Raw genomic sequence first — 21,339 nt, forward strand, 5'->3', positions numbered from 1 at the left:
TTGACATCTGGGTCCAAGAACCAATAAAGGCCACTGCCAAAGTGTAACTACCTATTAAGTTTAATGAAAATTGGACCCAAAGAACAAAACAAACAAACATTTACAATGTCTGCTCCACTGGCCTTGATCTTCACCACTTGCTCTCAGAATCAATTAGGTGATAACCCTTGTTAAGTGCAGCCCACCTGTAGAGTTTGCCAAAAATTAAGCCAAGAAAAACTGATTATCATGCAAAATGAAAAAAAAAAAATTTTTAGTTCAAGTAACTTTGACACTGGATATATCAACCACAAAATTAATAACCCATGTGTAAGGACTATACAAGGTTTGAGAAAACAAGACCATAGCAAGCTAAAGGAATGTTGTATAAACCACATTGTCAAAAGGGCAAATTAACTGAAGCAGATATGGGAGCAAAGTTATTGCTGTATCCTGACACCTTCGGTCATGGAGATGATCATGCTGTCATTAATGATCAATGCATGTGCTCTACCCCTTTAAGGAATATGTATATAGGTTATAGAAAACTCACATCTGAAAGTAAGGGGATCAGAGTACAGTTGTCAAAAGGATGTTATCCATTTCCTGACCAGATGATCTGGACCGTGTTAGTATAGTTATAAGTGTGACTGGTTATGCTGTGAGAGTTGCTGGGTTTAATCTTTGGCAGCTGCAATGCCTCTTCTTTTTCCTCAAACAGTAGAGAGAGATTAATGTCCAATAAAGAAAAATACCATCATAATTTACCTAAGATGGACTCTATTATATGTACCAGGTGTCCAGTTCAACTTGTTTACTAAGATAACAATTGGGTATGTTACTATGGAAATATAAAGAATATAAAGTACACATAAAGGAAATATAAAGAACATAATGCACACATAAAACTGATAATGCAGACACAATATGCGCAAACATTAAAAGAATCTTCCTCATGCAGGAGGTCAAGTTTATGACCTCACCTAAGATATGTGCTAGGGACAATGCTTTCCTACTTCCTGCATCTCTTTTGTCAATAATTTTGAGCATAGAGAAAGCAAGAGTTCCCCTGAAGAGACTGATTTTCCAAGAATCCATGTTATTATATGTTCATTTTTTTCTCCGTTAACTTTACATTATCAGAATCATTCAATATTTAACGATATTGCACACCTTCATATTGCACCCACATGCTGGACACGTGTGCCCAATAGTGTATTAGGAACTACTTGTAAACCAATCTACATCAGTATAGTAGTTGCAATACGTTGTGGTTGATTAAATTTGTTTCTGAATGAACTAAAGCAGATGTTTCGTGGACTGCAACATACCAACTGTTTTGCTACATTCCACGTTAACTTTTTGATACATTGTTTCAGATTTTGCGATAGACACCAGATTTCATAAAATGCTTGGTACCTACAAATAGCATGCAAGCTATAAAGGCATAAACTGTCTCCTTTAGCTGGTAATAAGAATGGCAAAAAAATATACTTAGTTTTACATCCAGAATTTCCTCAAAATGTACTTTCTTAGTTCTGCAAATCCGAATTACATGAGCCATGTCATGAGTTCTCAAGCTTGATTAAACATTTCGAATTTGTACTGTAATTTCGACTATATTCCAAGTGCGATTACATCTTCCTTACTGTACTCAAAATGAAATAAACATTAAATTCAATAGAGTCTTTTTGATAATTGCAATTGAAACACTTCATATTTTCCCCACATAATGATTTCAAATAGTCAATGACAGAACAAACACACTTGCAGATGTAAACATGCTTCTCCCGCGCCGCTTCAATCTGATTATTTCATGTACAATTTGCACAGATGAATCCAGTCCAAAATCACAAACTTTTGTTGAATCGAAACAAAATACCAAAATCTAATCATTCCAGATCAAATGGAAAAGTTGTTGCAATGCACATTCGTTCACAATATGACTCCAAATTTCAATTTTAACTAGACACGCCATTTTCTTTCAAAAGTTATGTCGAGCGTGCGACTAAGTTCAAATTTATCAGGGCGGAGTTATGTGCGCAGTAATAATGTTGATTTGTGTAATGATGAATATGTACTTTTTAGTTTGGAATGCAGCACACATTCATTTACGTTGTTTCTTGTAGTGTATTTTGTTTATATAATTAAACCTTAGGTAGAATAAAAAAATGAGCATATAATAAAAAGGTTACTGCATTTGTATGAGAAAATATGAACTCGTTTTTCGGAAGGATATACTGCACTCCCAAGGTTGTGCAGTATTCCATCCAAAAACTTGTTCATATTTTCCCATACAAATGCAGTAACCTATAAATATGTTGTTTCTTCTTTTTAACTGCTGAGGATTGAAACAATCTCTGAAACTGTTGAGAAAATTCCAACATATCAAATTTTCTAAACAAAGATATTTTAGTGCATGTCTGGGTTAACATGTTCATAAGATGTAAAGTACAAAATGCTTTGTCATGGCATTTGATCCTGAACCTGAAAACATGGTCAGAAGATCAATGAACTTGTATCAGACAATGTCAAGATATCATGGATAGAAGATAAATGAACTTGTCTCAGACAATGTCAAGATATCATGGACAGAAGATGAATGAACCTGTCTCAGTATCCAGATATAATATGCTAGCTTTCATTAAATAAATAAGTAATATTATTTCTTGGAGGAAAAACGATTATTTTGTGATATCATTCCAGATATGATTCAGATTTATCCAGAGATTAGGTCACATGATAAAAATCCATTCATACTTGTTTTTGTTATCATGTTCACAACCCAGTACTGGTAAAGAATGTTGGCTTTAAAATCATGCCAGACTGATGCCTGTCAAACTTTCATTTTCATTTATTCTGGTTTAAACTGCATTTGTTAACACTTTATTGGTTATATCATGACAAAAAAAGGAAACCTAAATGCCCTTCCCCAAGGTCACAACGAAGCAGCTGCCCCATAATGGCCATAGGTGAAGTATTCCTACTAGAAAAGAAACAGAGGGCCCACCCCTCTGCCCCTGCTGTGTGCCCCTCTGCTCCCTTCAGCATACCCCTCTGCCTCATCTGTCTCCTTCAGTATACCCCTCTGTCATTTCACATTATGCTTCATAATGTAAGTTGGTTATTTTAATTGTTTAACAAAGTTGAATCAGTTGCTTAACTGATTGTCAGTCACATTCTATTCAGATGAAGCACCAAGCTGCAGGTATATGTTAGCCTCAGCATAACTATAAGATCAAAGGCATTCAAACAAACTTGTGATCTGTTTTAGGAGCATCCATCTCACTAAAATTTGCTATTCTCAAAGATGAATTCATTTGTTCTTTCTGCCAAAATTATATAAGTCTCAAAACCTAAACATGCTGAGTACATTTCACAATGATTGTTCAAGGCATTTAGACCTCTGGTGCAATCATGCCAAGTTTCCAGTCTGAAAGACAGAAAAGAAAGGTTGCAAAGCACAACCATTCAAGAGCCTACTTTCTCAGCAATAGCTCTTCCAGGTAAGGAATTTTGTTTCTTTTCAGTGAATGTCTAATTGTTGTCATTGTAAATCAATACATGCAATATTAGTTTTGATGTGAAATAAATAATTAAGAAGAGGCTGTATATGGACCTGTCATATGATACAAGATAATATATTAAAAACTATACAGAAAAAACAAAACCATTGTCACTGATATCATATCAATTCAATTTTTTTAAAATCATACTTCCTGTGTAATGCAGATGTCTATTATTATATTGTACAACTCATAGGAGTTTCTTACAATTACCTCTAAACCATATATGTACTGTACATAATGTATTATTATGTACATACAGTACCTTTATTATTTAGAGGTAAATTATAATATGAACCCCACGTGATGCAACTTTTCTATTCTGTCATCATAACAACAATATCTCATTCATCCTACCTTTTTTCTTAAAAAGCTGTCAAATTCTGTTTTTGAAGTAAATATTTGTGGTAAATTCTCACTTATAAAAAGCTTCCTCATGCACATTTGATACATATAGTAAATGTACAAATTACATGCTTAGAACAGTGTGGACAGTAAACATTGGAGTACCATCATCATTACATGCCACAGGCACTAATATGCAATGCCCCTCTATCACCTGTGTCTGCCTACACTGATTTCCTTCTTTTTGATGAGAATACAGAAACAAAAATATGTCATTAAAAACAACACTAACAAACTCCCACACAGCAATGAAAGTAATTATTTAATCGATCAATAAGTGGCTGTGGATGGCAGAGAAACTCTGACTCCTTCAAACAGTGTGAATATGGGCCACAATGGTGATAAAACCTTTACATATGCTTGCAGTGACTGGATAATCAAGTTTATGCATTTTCATGAGGAATGAGGATATCTCAAAAGCAGCCATGGGTGATGAAGCATTGCAGATTATTGCCCATGACCTGCAACAGTGGAGTACCAATGAGTTGATACTTTACACCTTTGGCCTAGAACAGTTGAAAGGAAGCTGCAATATAAATGCAGTTCTGCCTAGCCTTCTTTACCATATATATCAAAGCATAGATATACTACATTAAAAATCGATAGAACAGAAATCTAGCAATAAAGACAATAATTTCACAAGAATCTTGTAACAGTAAATAAATCCTTAATGTGGGATTTTTAGATCAATTACCACAAGAATTGATACACAAGTCATCATGTACAGAAGTAAATATGTCAATTGGTGGTAGTAGCAATTTAATTAGGGAGTTTGAATATTTCTTATCTTCCCTAATAAATATTAATAATTACTTTATGCTTACTATTATCATTGATCAAGGCATTACACTTCTATGTGGAAAATACCCTAACTGGAGGATGAGAATTTGTCCTCTCGTTAGGGTGAACCAGAAGACTCTAGAATACAAGACACTGGTACATCCTGCAGATAGCTTGCCCAATTGTACTGTCCTTCATTCTTTCTATGATGCAGTCTGAACTAGTGAAACATCAGTGCAGGGCAGAAAGGGGGAATCTGGCAATAGCAACAATTAACTATTACATCTTTGACATTAGTTTAACCCCCAAAAACTATTCTTTAATATCAGTAGTACCATGCCTGTTGCTATTACATGGCTGAATTTGTCAGTTGGGTGGGAAAGTGTTGATTACACAACTGACCTCCAGATTATAAGACTATTGCTGGTTGGTATTCCACTGGGCCACTTTCTGAAAGACAACAATTGGACTCAAGGAAAATATGCCTTCGCTTTGGTGAACCAATGAGTGAAGGTAAGAGGAGAAGAAGGTAGCGTCAGATTGTCAAAATGCAGCTTTCATAGCATCTTCCAGAAACTAATGAGTTAGACAGGTCAATGAGGTGTAAGTTGCTCAGACCTCATGGGCTTTAATTTTATGAACAAAAGGTCGATCTCAGGAAAGAACTGATAAGCTCTCCTAAAGGTGTATGCAATCCACCTTGGATTGGATATACCTTTTAGCTAAAAAGACTAACCAACCTATTAAGAGGGATGAAAAGATGTTCCCAACTCCTTCTTCTCTCTTTAGAAGCCAACAAATACAAGCATTCCAAAGCATATATAAGGATCTCAATCAGGAGTTGAGAAACTGATGGAAGCTGGTGCTTAAAACCTGGTTGGCAAAGGAGAGAAACCGAATCATACATTCACTGAACCTCAAAAAGCCGGGATCTATGGATAGGTCATTAAGCTCACTCCTTTGTCACTGACACTAATGAGAGCAAGAAAACCAGGCTTGAGGGTTAGGTTTTTGAAGGAAGCTTCACCTTATGGTTCCTAGCTAGAGCCTGCAAGATGCAACAGAGACTCCATCTTGGCAAAACGAGCAAAAACACTGGACTTTGCAACTTATATGTTGACAAAGAGCAGATGGTCAGACATTGCCCAAAATGCTACCCCATTGAGTTCCATGGTTCTACAAGGTACCGAGGTTAACAATGACAGCCTTTGTGCCGCTGCACCCTAGCAGGAGCTCCAGCTCATCTCACATACAAACACCCAAATGCAGCGAGTCAAAGTTGGAAAGAGTCCTCAATACCACCAACACAAGTCAGAGACCAAAATTTTCTTTTTACTAGAGGCCAAATGGCACCTCCCATATATTTGTGCATTGCCAGGTGACAAGCTGTACCAAGCTATTTGTGGGCTGCAACCTTGCCAGCAGCTGCATTGGGCTAGGATCACTGCCACCTTGGCAACAACCACTAAGGAAGGGAGGAGGGCAAACAATGGAAAGACAAAATCTTTTTTTTGCATATTCTTTTGGGCCATGATCAAACATTAAAGTTAATGCTGCACTTTGACTTGCAGATTGCTTGTAACGATCTTTACCTGGACAGACATCAGCATAATAGGATGCTTGTGAGCTCTCCAGCAGCCATCCACACTCTGGCACCACGGCGGGCCCTCCAGAACTTGGAGAGCTTGTCCAGCTGGCTTTTGGTGAGGGACATAAGATGCCATTCATGTGGCAATGCACGTATGTGTATATGCCTTGAGATTTAATTTGTGTGCTCAGGGAGGACCTCAAACACCCTCATTCATTACCCAGGCCCATTAGATTGTGCAAGATAATGTGATTACAGCAGTTATGGCCAACTCCCTGGCATTGGCTGGTAATGTGGCAGTGGTCTCTTCTTAAAATGTTATCACCCAACCACTTCTGCCAGATGTGACAGACCTTAGCCATATCAAATGCACCAGTAAGAAACAGGTGAGGTTGGTTGATACCTCTGAGAGATATACCATCCCTTTCTCCTAGCTTTTTATCCTTTGGACTAATATGTCCTTTCCTCTGGCTCGAGGTTTTATGGGTATGGGTATTGCTGTGGGGTTAACCTCTTCCCTTCTGATCTGTAAGTTAGGGCCTCAAGGTCTGCATGAATAATGTAGGGTATGGCATTTGATAAAAGAGGTGCTTGATTTAAAGCTTATTCTTTCCTGGCATTAGAAAGAAGGTCCTCTGTGGCCATGCTCATGACTTTCAAGAAGGTTAGGTTCGAAGAAGGCTTGAAAACAATGGAAGCAAACATGCTCTTTATGTTCAATTTTGTTAATGATATACACTAGCCCAGAAAGGTCTTTGATCCATATGTAATGTTTGCTTGTCATTGTCTGACAGCAGCAGCTGGATGATGGTTTTATCCAGAGTGTTACTGGAATCGCATGTGGGATAAAGAGCACAGTCCCATCCAAAGACAATTGGAAAAGTGGGTTGAGGTTCTTAGACTTGGAAATGTCAGAGACCTTCATTAGAAATTTTAACTTGTCCAATCATAGCATTCCATGATACTTACTGTGATTGCAAGTACAACTGGTGTGATCATCAGAAGGGTAAAAGGTGGAAAGAATGGCTCATTCAAAACATCCTGAATAGGAGTTGACATTGGTGACTGCCTTAGAACCAGTATGCAAGACTTCCTCAGATGGTGCAGGTTGCTACCTAGGATCCAGTGTAGGTTTGATATGCCTAGAGGCTGGCATTGACTGTTTGATGGCTGGGGCTGGCTACCAAGCTTGGGCCACTAGTACTGCCTCCAGCATATAAATGTATTATTGTTCAGCGATCTTTCACTCCCTTCATGTGGCATTAATAAGCTCCATGTCTAGGGTAGATAGTGGGATCCTATGGAGCACTACTAATCTTTAGTTGGAAAAATATTGCCGCTTGCTGTTGGCTATCATCAGGGTAGGTGTATGTGTGCAGCTATAAATGCCACTGTACCTGGCCTTTATCCAAATATTCAACTGGTAGGTAAAATGGAAAGATGCTATTGCTTAACATATTAACACCCGCTGCCTCGATAACTCATCATACTTTACCTACCTCATCTCCCGAGTGCCTTGATAATGTGGCTTAGTTTACCTAGCTTGTATCCCGGGCACCAAGTTTGAGTGACAGTATTTGCCTAGGCCTGTATCCTGCATGACAAGTTAAATCGGCGCAAACCATTGGTTGATTTGAAGCCATTTCCTAATTATGTATGCAGTTTAACCAATAAAATTTTAGCTTACATAGATGTGATGTAATTTGGATTACTAACGTAGCTTTTAAAAATTTTCAGTCATATCACTACGATGTCTGCAATGTGGCAATTTATAGTGATGTCTAGCACTGGGGCATCATGCCGCAGATATGTAGCATGATGTCCCACCCAGTCACATTATCCTGATACCAGGCCGACCATTCCTAACACTAACCTCTTAATGCTGAGCGCCAAGCGAGGCAGCTCTTAGTACCATTTTTGTAAGTCTTTGGTATGACTCAGTCAGGGACCAAACCCACGACCTCCCGCTTCCAAGGCAGATGCTTATGTAGATAGAGTGAACACTGCTGAACAAAGGGAAAAAAACTGACTTCGATAGCAGCAGAAATAGTGAAAACATACAGATCTGAAAATGTTGCAAATTGATGAGAATCAGCCACTGGGAGCAGACTTTTACTTGACAAACTCTGATGGAAAATTTTCAGATTTTAATCAGACGAGATTGATATGACATCAAAATAGCTACTGGAGACAACAGCAGTAGTGATGAGAATGAGAATGTTGAAGAGGATGGAGAAGAAGAAAATGAAAGGAGAACTGATCGATGGACCGTAAATGATAAAAACACACACTGACAAGAGGCTATACACAGGACCAACACCAGGGCCAACAATAATTTAGACCCTGATGCAAATGAATATAATTTTTTGGAGCTTTTTTCTTTTGAAGAATCGTCAGATAAATGTTTGGGAAATAAATGTTGTTAGCATGAGTGTTGATAACTCAAGGTTTGTTAACACATTAACCCCTAGCGACGACTTAATGGGGCACGAGGTAGTAGCCTACTGCCGAGCTTTGTAGCGTCATGGTCATGCAGGATACACTAAAGTGGGTGGTATTATAGAAAGGTAGACAGATGTAGCTCAACAATGATACCAAATAATCTGGAATATCTAGTTGCACTACAAAATACAGATTAAAAAAACCTCATTTTTTGGACCCGACTTTTTTCTACCCAAAATTCACCTGTGGTTGGAATCCAATTTTGTGTCAGGATTTTAGACTTTTTGGTCTCAGATCTAAGGCAAACCAGTATGAACTGCAAACAGACAGATGAACCTTTGCAAAAAGTAGGATAAGATGGGCATTTGGAATAAAGAGTGGTCTCAATACAAAAATAATGGCTCCGTTTAGCAAAAAAAATATAAAAAAATAAAACAAGAACTCCAACTTTTACCCTTCTGCACATGCACGAGTCAAATAGCCAATGAAAAACGATGTTTCTAACACAAATAGGCAGTATGTTATTGAAAGATGACCGGGGGTTTGGTGTTTTTGAGTCTATTCAGAAATAGCTTTCAAAATGTGTTTCCTACTCGATTTTCAGGCGAAAATGACAAAAAGCTCCAGGGGTTAACGTGTTAAGTGTTTTATTAGTTTTTAAATTTTCAGTGAGAATTCTAATGAAGAAAGGTAAGTAAAGAGCAAGGAAAATATGCCCATTTGTGTACAGTATTCACAGGATGTTAAGTTTACAAGAGAGATGACAAGTGGAATTTCTGTGTACATTAAATAGAATTATTTCGTGTGCTGATGGTGTTAATAATTCTGTGTGAATTCATAATGGATTTTATGGATTATTCATGGCAAGAGAAGCAAATTGGCAAGTACATCATTTGTTTTCACCATGCATGAATTTTATTTCTGCATGTAGCATTTTATTTCTGCATGTAGCATGAAATTTATACCATTATGTATGTAATTTTATTGAGAACTGCTGTGCCAAATTTCAGCTTATTTAAATGAGTACAAATAAAATAACAAATTTATTTCAAGTAGCCCCCCCCCCATAAAAATCCGCAAGCCAAGTGCTGTCAGCATGTCTCAGGGACTGCCTAGCTGTTTGGCTCAGGGGTTAATGTGTTAAAGTGATTCTAATATGATCATAGGTCACCATCCATGTGGGATGGACCTTGGCCACAAGCTCAATAAGGACCTTCCTGTACTGTGGATGGGTCTTTAGTTCTATACATCTTAGCTTGTTGGGCTGGTTTCAATCTCCACATCTGCTGCATATGCGATGGATTGCAATAGCACCTGCTCCTCACTTTCAACAGGAGTCAGATTCCACTCTATATTTCTGGGCATGAACAACACAGTAAGTGTTGAAGAATTTCTTCCTGCAGGAGTTTGTATGGCACATGGGCACCATGGCACATTAAAGAGTTCCTTTGCAACCAATGGTTTATGATGGTATATCACAGGAACCTACATCCCTAATTGGTTGTGTTGTTGATCACATTGTTACCTGCTCTATTTTTAGCCACATTCTTTGTGGCTATCATCCTGTGAAACCTTTAATCCTAACAAGCTTTTTGTTATAAAGTCTTCCATCTGATTTGAAAATACATACGACAGGATGTTTTGATTTGGAGGGAATTGATAGATATGTATCCCATGAAAAACATACCCTGTCCAGGAGTATCTAACACAAAGCAGCAACTACTGACACTTGTACACACTTAATGTCATGATGGTATCTCTTGATAGTTACCCACCTGATGCTATGATGCCATGAGTGACTAGACCAACCTTCCAATGATGCCCAGGTTTGAACAAAAACATTGTTGCACAGTGACTCAGCATAATGTGATGAATGTTGATCTCAAACCAGCCCTTTTACAATTACTATCAGGTATCATAAGAACCCTTCTGGTGCCAATATAACCTTCCATTCAGGAGGAGTAGTGATAACAAGATATTAAAGATGGCTGACATGGAGGTCATACTGGATGTCAGATCAGTACCATGGTCATTTAGGTGCAACATGACACCATGAGATGTCTTTTAGTGCAAACATAAGATAGCTGCCATGGCAGCCATATCGCATGTCAGTGTAATTTTCATCTAGAACTAACTAGGTTTTGGAAAGACTATATATGTAAATTTTCACTGGCAATGCAACAAGCAGATCTGGAGGAGTAGCAATAATAAACTAGTGCTATATTAGATATCAGAAGATGGACAATGGATCCAATAAGTACTGATTTATAACCAACAGAGCTATAAAAAAAAAAACACATGTAAACAAACAGCTATACCAGTGTCAAGAAATTCTGATTCTAATTACAACCTTACATATAGTATATGCTAGCCTGAAATTGTATGTTTGTTTACTATTATTTTTTATTTTTTTTAGTTTAATTATTTATTTTAATCTTTAAGTTGTATTATTTTGCAAATATTTTAAAGAATTGTTCTATTGAAATTACACATCAAGTATTCTACTAAAGATTTTGTTAAAGCAGGTTTTCTTATTTTGCAAGGGGAAGAACTCTATCCCTAAACATGTGATTCTAACCATAAATATCATGGGTTACTTCCAACCAAAAATTACTTCATACAATTTCAGAACTATTTTCTAAAATTTTGCTGAATTTCATTAATATATTCAAGCTTTGCTCATAGTAAAATTCACTAGACATTAGGATGATTTAAAACCTATTTTTCAAGTTTGTTCGGAAACTGAATTAAAAAAAATATCCCTAGAGTGGTAAATCACCTCATCAATATCTGGGCTCACAGTCATAATCAAACTCAAGCAAGATCTTGATTTAAGTTTTATCAATGTTTCAAGATTTATTAAAAGCTGATCAAAAATATGGCCTCCACACTAGTAACAAGCAAATGCTGGTCGATGGACAATGGACTACAGAGTACTCCATTATCATAATAATGACTTCTGCTGAATAACAAAGAATTATGCATGAACATAAATTGCCAGTATAAAACTTTATAACTCTAGGCAAGACAATATGAAATGTGCATGTTATCAATTTAAACTTTCAACAAATACCTGAGCACTTCTGTTAACTGGTGGTTGACTTAGTTCTGGGATATCCACATGTTGGTTACCTTGATACTGCTTCTTCAGCAACTGATCCGTCTCCTCATCTGTATCATAATCTAAAAAGTAAAGGATCCCAATCATTTGTGGGATAAATTAACAACCAAATTACACTGCATTTTCATAACTTTTTTGTATAATATGGGTCAGGAATAATATATCTACCGTGACACTAGAATAGACAACCTTGCTCATCATGTATGTTATAGTTTTCAATAATGACAAGATTCACTCATTTCCATTTGTACTTGGGTAAAATATGATATAAGGATCATCAAAAACCATAATCTATCCTGTCTCTTAACACACTAACCCCTAGGGATGAGTTAACATGGCAGGAGGTAGTAGCCTACTGCCGAGCTCTGTAGCGTCATGGTCATGCAAGATACACTAAAGTGGGTGGTATTATAGAAAGGGAGACAGATGTAGCTCTACAATGATACCAAATATTCTGGAATTTCAAGTTGCACTAAAAAATACAGAGGGAAAAACATAATTTTTTGTACCCGATTTTTTTCTACCCAAAATTCGCCCGTGGTCGGAATCCAATTTTGTGTCCGGATTTTAGACTTTTTGGTCTCAGATCTAAGGCAAATCGGTAAGAACTGCAAACAGACTGATGAACCTTTGCAAAAAGTAGGATAAGATGGGCATCAGGAAGAAAGAGTGGTGTCGATAGAACATAATGGGTCTGTTTAGCAAAAGAAAAAAAAAAGAAAGAGCTCCAACTTTTACCCTTCTGCTCATGCATGAGCCAAATAGCCAATGAAATACGATGTTTCGAACACAACTAGGCAGTATGTTGTTGAAAGATCACCTGGGATTTGGTGTGTTTGGATCTATTCAGAAATAGGTTTTAAAATGTGTTTCCTACTCGAATTTCATGCAAAAACGACAAAAACCTCCAGGGTTAATGTGTTAACAATGGAAGATGTTACAAAATGTTAAATGTCCACTACATAGTCATTTCTGCAACACCGCTCATTCTGACCTCGGAGGAATAAAAAAAAAATGCTTTCTTCATAAAATAAAAAATCCAATTCAAGAAATATAATTTCTTGTGAAAACTAGAGCAATTAGCAACAGGTGCATCATGAAGGATGATGGCAATTGTTCAGCGTGGCCTTCAACAGAGGAACTTGTGTTGGGAAACCAATTAAGACAATAGGCAACCTGAAAGCATAACTTTTCTGCATTATGATGTGGAAGGCTGGATATTTAATTCATTAAATGTCTCTTGAATATAAAGATGTGATAATTGTGAATATAAAGATGTGATAAATGTGATTCAAAGTCCAACCTTTTTTTAGGAAAGTCATGTTGCAGAACCCAATGTTAGGAGGACTGGGAATCAATGACCATAACTATTCCAAATGATGCTGGAAACAAAACTCATTCGATGTCTCACTGGCATGCAGCTGCAAAATATGGCTATAATCCAACACACCTTGGTTAAGTACTGAAGGAACTTAGGTCATAATGATGGCAATTTGGGGTCATAGCTCTTCTAAATAAAAATGTAAATGAAACTCATTTTCATACATAATTTGGGTAGAATCCAACATTCCTTGGTAAGGTAATGCTGTCAGGAGGACAATCAATCAACAACTTTAAAATTAATTCATGGAATCAAAATAATCAAAGGTCTTATAAGCATAAAGATGCATAATGAATTTAACCACAACTCTTCTAAATGATGTTGCTGAATGGTGGAAATCAAACTCAGTTAAAGTCTTATAAACAGTCATGCCTATTTTGGCTGAAACTGAACAATCCTTGGTACAGTAATGCTGTGGAAAACAAAAGTCACTGCTATAAATGATATTAGTGAAAACAAGAAATAAAAGTCATTTAAGGTGAAGCCACATATCAGTTTGGTAAATCTAACATATCTTTGCAAAATGATGTCATGGAAATAAAAATTATACAATTGGGAGGCAATTACTCTAAGGCTGAAAATCAAACTCTTTTTGAGGTCTCAAATATAAATTTGCTTAAAATTCAACAATTGCCAGTAATCTTGCAGAAACCAAACTGTGATGGATGGACAACATGCTTGCATTGAGCTTAGCATACTTCAATGAGCAGGCCTTAATTAATCACTTGATAATGCAAATAACTAAATACACCTACAACATATCAAGGGTTCAAGATCAGCTCTAATCTTATTTCTGTGGGCAAAATTAGTGAAATCTTTTGCATCAATGTGTGACAAAATGTTTTCAGGATGAGTAGGAACTCATGAATAGAAAAAGCGAGATTTGTATTGAGTACATATTTTCTCTCCTGCATGATGAAGAACATCGGTCAAAAACAAAATAGCAGATGCCTGATAAAAAATTTGACCTATATATGCCAAATATTTCTGAAGACTTCACATTCCTAGAAAAAACAGTTTTTCTTTATAAAAATCCCTCTTTCAAATGCAGCAGACATTGTCACCATTTAGAAAGATTACATCATTTAGTGCCATAAAATGCACTCATGTGAGACAGATATTCAACAAAGCTTTTATGTGTGCGTGTATGATTTGGCTTTTTAACATAGCTTTAACAATTTTTCAGTCATACTGCTACAATGTCTGCAGTGTGGCAATTTATAGTGATGTCTATCCAGCAGAAGAGTCTATGCATATGGGCATACCCTTTTAAACACTGGAATGCAAACAAAAATTTTAATCTGCTTTTTCCCTGCATTATCACCCATCCATCCCCACTTCATTCTCTAATGCAGTTCAGTTTCACATGACAAGCCAATGCTGAAGTTTCATGCACTGATGTTCTGGTAGTTAAATGCAGCCTTGGTTGAATTGACAGACCTTATAGAGATGCAGTTATATTCATTACATAAGAAACAAGCATTATGTAACGGAAACTGTTAGGAAAAAAACAGCATAATACATAGAAACTCCCCAAAGAACACTGCACACATAATTAATGTATTTTGATCAAAATCAATTCAAACTAAAAAAAAATCATGGAAGACAAATGTCCCACAACAGTGCCTATGATATGGACCTTAATGCAAAAACTTTACTGTATGTACAGTCAGGCAAAGACAACACTACAGACTCCTATTGCATTAGTAGTGGTGCATAAGAAAAAAGAATGGAACTTTTAATTAGATGCATTTCATTATCCAACTAGTTGTCTTTTCTATCTGACATACACATTAGTTTGCTGAAAACAAATATTTGTGTACATGTGTTTGTGAATTTAATAAATGAACTAAAAATCTAGGTGGCACATCATGTTGCAATGAAAGGATAATTTTAAAAGTCTTTGAGTCAGGTACATTTTACAAAATTTGCACATCAACAAACATACAATTGTTTCATGGAAACCTGTTTCTCATCTGCATCCATAGGCTAGTCAGTGAAACACCTGTATCTAACTTTCATACAACAGTTTAACATTCTTAACCATACTGACTTATTTCCTATATAAAAGATCTCCATGCACATCAACTTTAGACCTACAGTAATATTATCCAAAATTTGATGTTGAAAATATGTGACTTTTTACAAGAATGAAACAGCCTTTTCTTAAGCAGTACTATAAAACTTTAACATCACCACTGGTCCTATTGTAAAAGTGATAACACCATGCTTACTCAGCTCAGACAATAAAATCACAAGGGCAAATAAGAGCGTCAACAAGATTACCAAGAATATCACATTATATACCTACCACATGTTTAATAGTCCTAAGTGCAAGTCATCCACAAGTTTAGGTACTGTCTGCTATGGTGTAGAACTAATATTATTTTGTGGAAACAATTTTTCTTCTATCAGTCAGTAGTCTTGACCTTTGACCTTAAAACCTCAATATCATTAGCCTTCTTCCTTACACAGTGTGCAAGCCATCCACAAAGTTTTGTAACTGCAAATGATGGAGAACTTGAATCATTGTTCATAAACCATTCTTTTTCTTCTTCCAGCAACAATGACCTTAACCTCTGACCTTTAGGTCATCCACATAATTTGGTTGAGGTATAGCATGTAGAATTAATGTAATTTTCCTTCTTTCAGTCAAAGAGAACTTTACTTCAGACCTTTTGACTATGAAATTTATAGTCTTCTTCCATACCAAGTGCAAGCCATCCACAATGTTAGGTAAATGTAGGTGATGGAAAACTTAAATTATTGTACAGAACCATTCTTGAAGTCACAGCTACATATATTTTTGATCTTTTGACCATGAAATCAATAGGGATATTCCTTATCCCAAGTGTAAGCTGTCCACAAAGTTTTGTAAATGTAGATGATGGAGAGTTATTGTTAAGAAATCATGTTATTTCCTTCAATCAGTGACCTTGACATTTGAGCTTTTCAGACTGAAATTGATCTGGATTCTTCCTAACCCCATGTGCAAACATATCCACAAAGCTTGCTAACTGTGCATGGTCGACACTGAAAGTTATTATTTAGAAACCAAACTGGTAACTGATGGATGGATGACCAGAGAGCATCTTAACATAATATGCTCTGCCCTATGGCAGGCATATATAAATGATTCATATTTCCAAATGAAGTGTTCATTTTTCACATATTTTACTTAAAATATACCATTTACAATTATTTGTCACAAATTACTCTGCTGATCATTAACAATGAATATCTTCTCTTCTTCAATGCTCCCACTATCACATATTTCACAATACAAGACTTCTGATTAAACCATAAGACACCTTGACATTATCAATACATATTTATATTTTAAACTATCCACTAATCTGTGTCAAGTGTAACTTACAGCTACACAAAATTTAAAACATTAAGAACTACAAATATATTTAAATAGATTTTTTTCTTTATGTTTTGTCAATGCAATCATAAAAAATATGTGTATGCAATAAAATTAGAGAAAAGAGCAGGAATAATAACTTGAACTAGCTTGTAAAGTGCATTTATCCACTGTTTGTTCCTTAATAATGCCTAAACTGGATGCATGTGCACTAGGTCAAATATACTTTGTAGATTTTTGTTTTTCTGGCTTAAGATAATTTAGTATAAGCACTGCCTCAATAGCATACATGATCATCAGTATTTTTTAAAAATAGTTCTCAGTATGTGATGAATGCATAATTGTGAAAACAGCATAACCCTATGAAGCCAATGTGAATAAGGACATTGGTTTTTATAGGATGAACTACTTCTGACCATCTTTCCCAATGATCTTTAAAGTTCTGGGGATTTTGCTTATTTTCATCTGATACATATGTAACTTCTAAATGGCCTATTGTAGCTCATTTAGCAAGTGCTAATATGCATTTAGTTGTTTCTATGCCTGATAGGAAAATTCCTAATATTTAATTTTTTTGTTACATAACTGTTAACATCCAACACCTCTGCCAAAGCAAGTATATTCTCTCATGTTCCCACATTCAACCTCTTCTCAAAATACCTGCTACAATTGCTATCCTTTTGCATCTTTGTCCAAAATAAACTTTAAAACTCTGACAAATTTTAAACAGATTACAGCAATATTACTAAACGTTATACCTCCTTCTTTCTTGATGTATGCAGTCTTTGTTGCATGTTCAGTATCACTGCCACCATATTCTTCTGAGGAACATTGGGATTCTGAATTGTGTCGACTATCCTGTGTGTAGGCATATGAGTTATTGTCCCCATACATACTAACACTGTCACTATTTTGTAATGACCCTGAACTGATTGGACCCACCACATAACTGCGGTGTTCAACATGATCAATTGAGTCTTCTTTACCGGAAATGGAAGAATATTTTTTGCCTTTATTTCGTCGAGTATACTGCATTTCCTCACCATCTTCATACTCATCATCACTGTCATAACCTAAAACATAGAAATCATGCACTGATTTGTAAGCATGCAGAAAAAGAATACATAAATACTCAAAAATGCACAGAACAGAAAAGTTTCTGGTGCCATTAATGACCAGCTCTTAAAATCACAATTTAAGACAACTGCTACAAACACTAGGAAACAGACCTATGCAAACAGATGCCAATGGACAGAAAAAGCTAGGTTACATCAAGTACTACATCTGATTCTACATTTGACTATATAACCAATATAGATGCTAATTTTTAATCTGGACCATAGAATCATGCAACAAATATATAATACATCTGCTTACAAGACAGAATTGAAATTCTTTACTAAAGAATAAAATTCTAAATTTGGAATCTTTGGCACCTTTAACAAAATTCAAGTTAAAGATAGCTGCAAGAAAGTGAAATATAAACAAAGTCAATGTTATTGAAAAAACTTCACGACAAAAGATAAAGAAAATGCCTAAAACAAAGTCACTGCCTCCTGTAATCATCTCTAGCATGTGTAATGAATGATATGATTATATAAGTTCATATCTACAGCTGCTTTAAGTAAGACTGGCAGTACAATGATTTCTAGCAGGACATGCTTACTTTAATTTTTATGTTTATGAACCTCTGAGTGACATTTCTTGTCCACTGACAAGAATTACTTAGACTATAAAAATCTTATACATGGAACAACAGGAATACCGTGAATGGCACATAATATTCCTGCTTCATGTTTAATAGTCTTCTATGCAGACAAAAATTTTGTATGCAAAACCATCACAGTGACCTAGACCTTTGACCTTTAGTCCCCAAAACTGATAGGTTTCTACCTTATCCCATGTGCAAGCTATCCACAGTTTGGTCAAGATCTGTAATGTAAAACCAATATTACAGGAAATCATTTTTATTCTCTGTCATAGTTAACTTGACCTTTGAACTTTCAGTGAAATCGATAAGATTCTTCCTTACACCAAATGCAAACCTGGTATAAAGTTTGCTAACCGTACATGACAAAGAACTGAAATTATTATAGAGAAACAATTTTTCCTCTTTCACTCAAAATAATGTTTTTTTTTCTTCATTCAGTGACCCTGACCTTGGACCAAAAATCATATATGGTTCTTCTTTACACCAAGTGCAAGCCATCTACAAAGTTACTAACTGCAGATGCCAGATATCTCAAGTTACTGGTGAAAAATGAAACTGGTAACAGAGATGGATGAATATCACAACACAAATATGCTCCTTATGGTGGGCATACACAAATTGTGCTGATAGATATCCCAAACACAGAATTTTTCTTAAAATCTGGCTATTAATGGTTAATGTTGATGACAATTTGATTTGAAGGGTTAAACATCCAAGTGGGCCTCAATCCAAACTTTAAAACAAAATCTTGAAGAATTTCTATTATTCAACTGCCTGAGATTTGTCCCCATGGTCAATTTTTTCCTAAAATATATCCACCGACTCTTTTCTTGATTACCCTTGAAAGAATCCTAGGCTTCATGAATCTAACATGGGCATAAATTCATAGTTTTCATAATTGTTTCAACAATTATTTCTTTGTAATGTTGCTTTAATATGGCAGCTTTTTTCAGATTTTTTTTTATACAACTAATTTTAAAGGACTGAAAAGTATGAAGACATTCTAAATTACAAATCAGCTAAAAACAATTCTTTCTTTCTCAAAACAATGAAATCACAAGTCTAAGAAAACTACATGAATGCAATTGAGGGCATTACATCCTTTACTGAATTTTAATGTATGAGGTCTACTGACTACCTATTTCTGTATTATTAAATTTTGTCATGACATAACTACTTTATTACAAGTCTGTCATAATATGCAATGCTAATTAAATAGCTGTGCTTCATGGGGGGGGGGGGGAGAGAAATTAACATTTTAACAATCCATTATCATTCAAATTTAACATCCCATCAACTTTTTTAATTCTATTTTATTTTGGATGAAAGATAAAAGGCTTAGTTGACAATATAGATAAGTGTAATCTTCAAAGATCCCATCCCATGAGCATGATAATCAGGAATCCTAGTGTAATATTTTGGGAGCCAAAGTATTATGCTTGGAATCAATAAAAGATTTTTTAAAAATCACAAACTTCCAAACAATCATACTGCATTTACACACACCTGTACCATTAACCTCCAATAAGAATAAATGTGTATACATTCATAAAATCCAAGAATCTTTAATTCCTTCTACAATTTTATTGCCAAAACAATAACCATAAACATTAGTTTTCCTCACAAATCATGCAGAATGCAGAATTTTAATTAAATAATTGTAATATTTCCACAAAGTCAGGACTGGTTGTCATCTCTGCATTTAAACAAACTGATGATCAGCAAAGGAAAATCATAGTTTTTAAATGCAATAGAAAAAATGAGTAATGATCAGAATTTTATCAATAAATTGTAAAGAAAGATACCTCTGCTGCAAGAAAAATTTCTCTGCAAGATATGTATCGACCATAATCTTTCTTTGCTTATTTTGCTTTTGTTTCTTGTTGGCATTCTTTTAAAATTCTCATTAGCAAATATTTCTTGTAAATATGAACACTTATAATATTCACACCCTACTGTTTGTACCACATTACAGATTTTAAAAAACAAAAAGCATCAGGGATATTTTTAAAAAATGCACAAAACTTAGTCATATCATTCATCAATTTATAATTTCTAACGTGATTGTCATAAGGAGGTCTTAACATCACCTTGTTAATATTTCAAACCAACTGGAAGCTCTTGATGTAAACAAGCAGACAGACTGCTCACTGTCCTTTTCTGGTTTCTAGAACAGACCATTTCAGTAAAGACTTTGCATCCAAATTTGCAATGTCTAGTTTTAATAATTAAAAAAAAAAAAAAAAAAAATAAAGGGGAGGAACTCTTGAGCACGTGTGTTCAAAGAGATGTATTCCAAAATTTATGACTTATTGAGATTATCAAACACAGTGAACTACATCACTTCTGGTATTTTAAAACATAGATTCACCCATGTAAACATGGTGACCATGTTACTGAAGAATCTCCCATTTTATTTGAAACACCAACAGCTTGACAGTGTTTGGGACCCCGTGATAAAAAAAAATTAGATTAGAAATTATAAACTGATGGAGGACATTTCTATAAAACTGTAACAAAAATTATAACAACAATATATGAAAGAGTAATCAAAATATTCCTCTCTTTGTTGATGTATACAAGGATCACAACTGCTTCTACATATATCTAATCCAAGCATTTTGCTTCCAGGGCAATTACTTAATTTGGGTTTACAGAAAGATCTAATGACAATATTCATAAGGTGCATACAGGAAGAGATTCTCAGAGGTTGTAGCAAGCATTCTTTGCTTTGTTCCTTGCATAATGATTTACTTATGTTTCAAATGCATAATTTTAAAATGAACTACTGCAGAATATTACATAACTGGTCATTAATAAAACAAAAAACACATTGTTAATGCAGAATAAGTACAAATTAATGAAGTCTTTGTCTCAAAAGCAAACAAGTAGAATATTTATATTGACTTGTTTCAAAAAGTCTTTAAACAGAACAGGCTAATAAGATTTTAACAAAAGCACAATTGTATCAAGTGTTATGAAATAATTATTTTATTTTA

General features: G+C 35.2%; 1 protein-coding gene across 3 annotated transcripts in view; it reads right to left on the reverse strand.

Annotated features, from left to right (window-relative positions):
• Nucleotides 1-21,339, reverse strand: part of LOC149801768 (uncharacterized) — a 274,626-nt gene that overhangs the window by 193,955 nt on the left and 59,332 nt on the right. For all 3 annotated transcript variants that reach the window (XM_089956110.1, XM_089956109.1, XM_089956108.1), the window contains exons 5-6: nt 17,388-17,702; nt 11,834-11,943 (exon numbers count right to left, since the gene is read on the reverse strand). In XM_089956110.1, the coding sequence (XP_089812236.1) occupies nt 11,834-11,943; nt 17,388-17,702 (425 nt within the window). The remainder of the gene's footprint in view (nt 1-11,833; nt 11,944-17,387; nt 17,703-21,339) is intronic.

Source organism: Sinohyriopsis cumingii, chromosome 4 (genome assembly GCF_028554795.1).
Source record: "Sinohyriopsis cumingii isolate HCF-2022 chromosome 4, ASM2855479v2, whole genome shotgun sequence".
Taxonomy (NCBI): Eukaryota; Metazoa; Mollusca; class Bivalvia; order Unionida; family Unionidae; genus Sinohyriopsis; species Sinohyriopsis cumingii.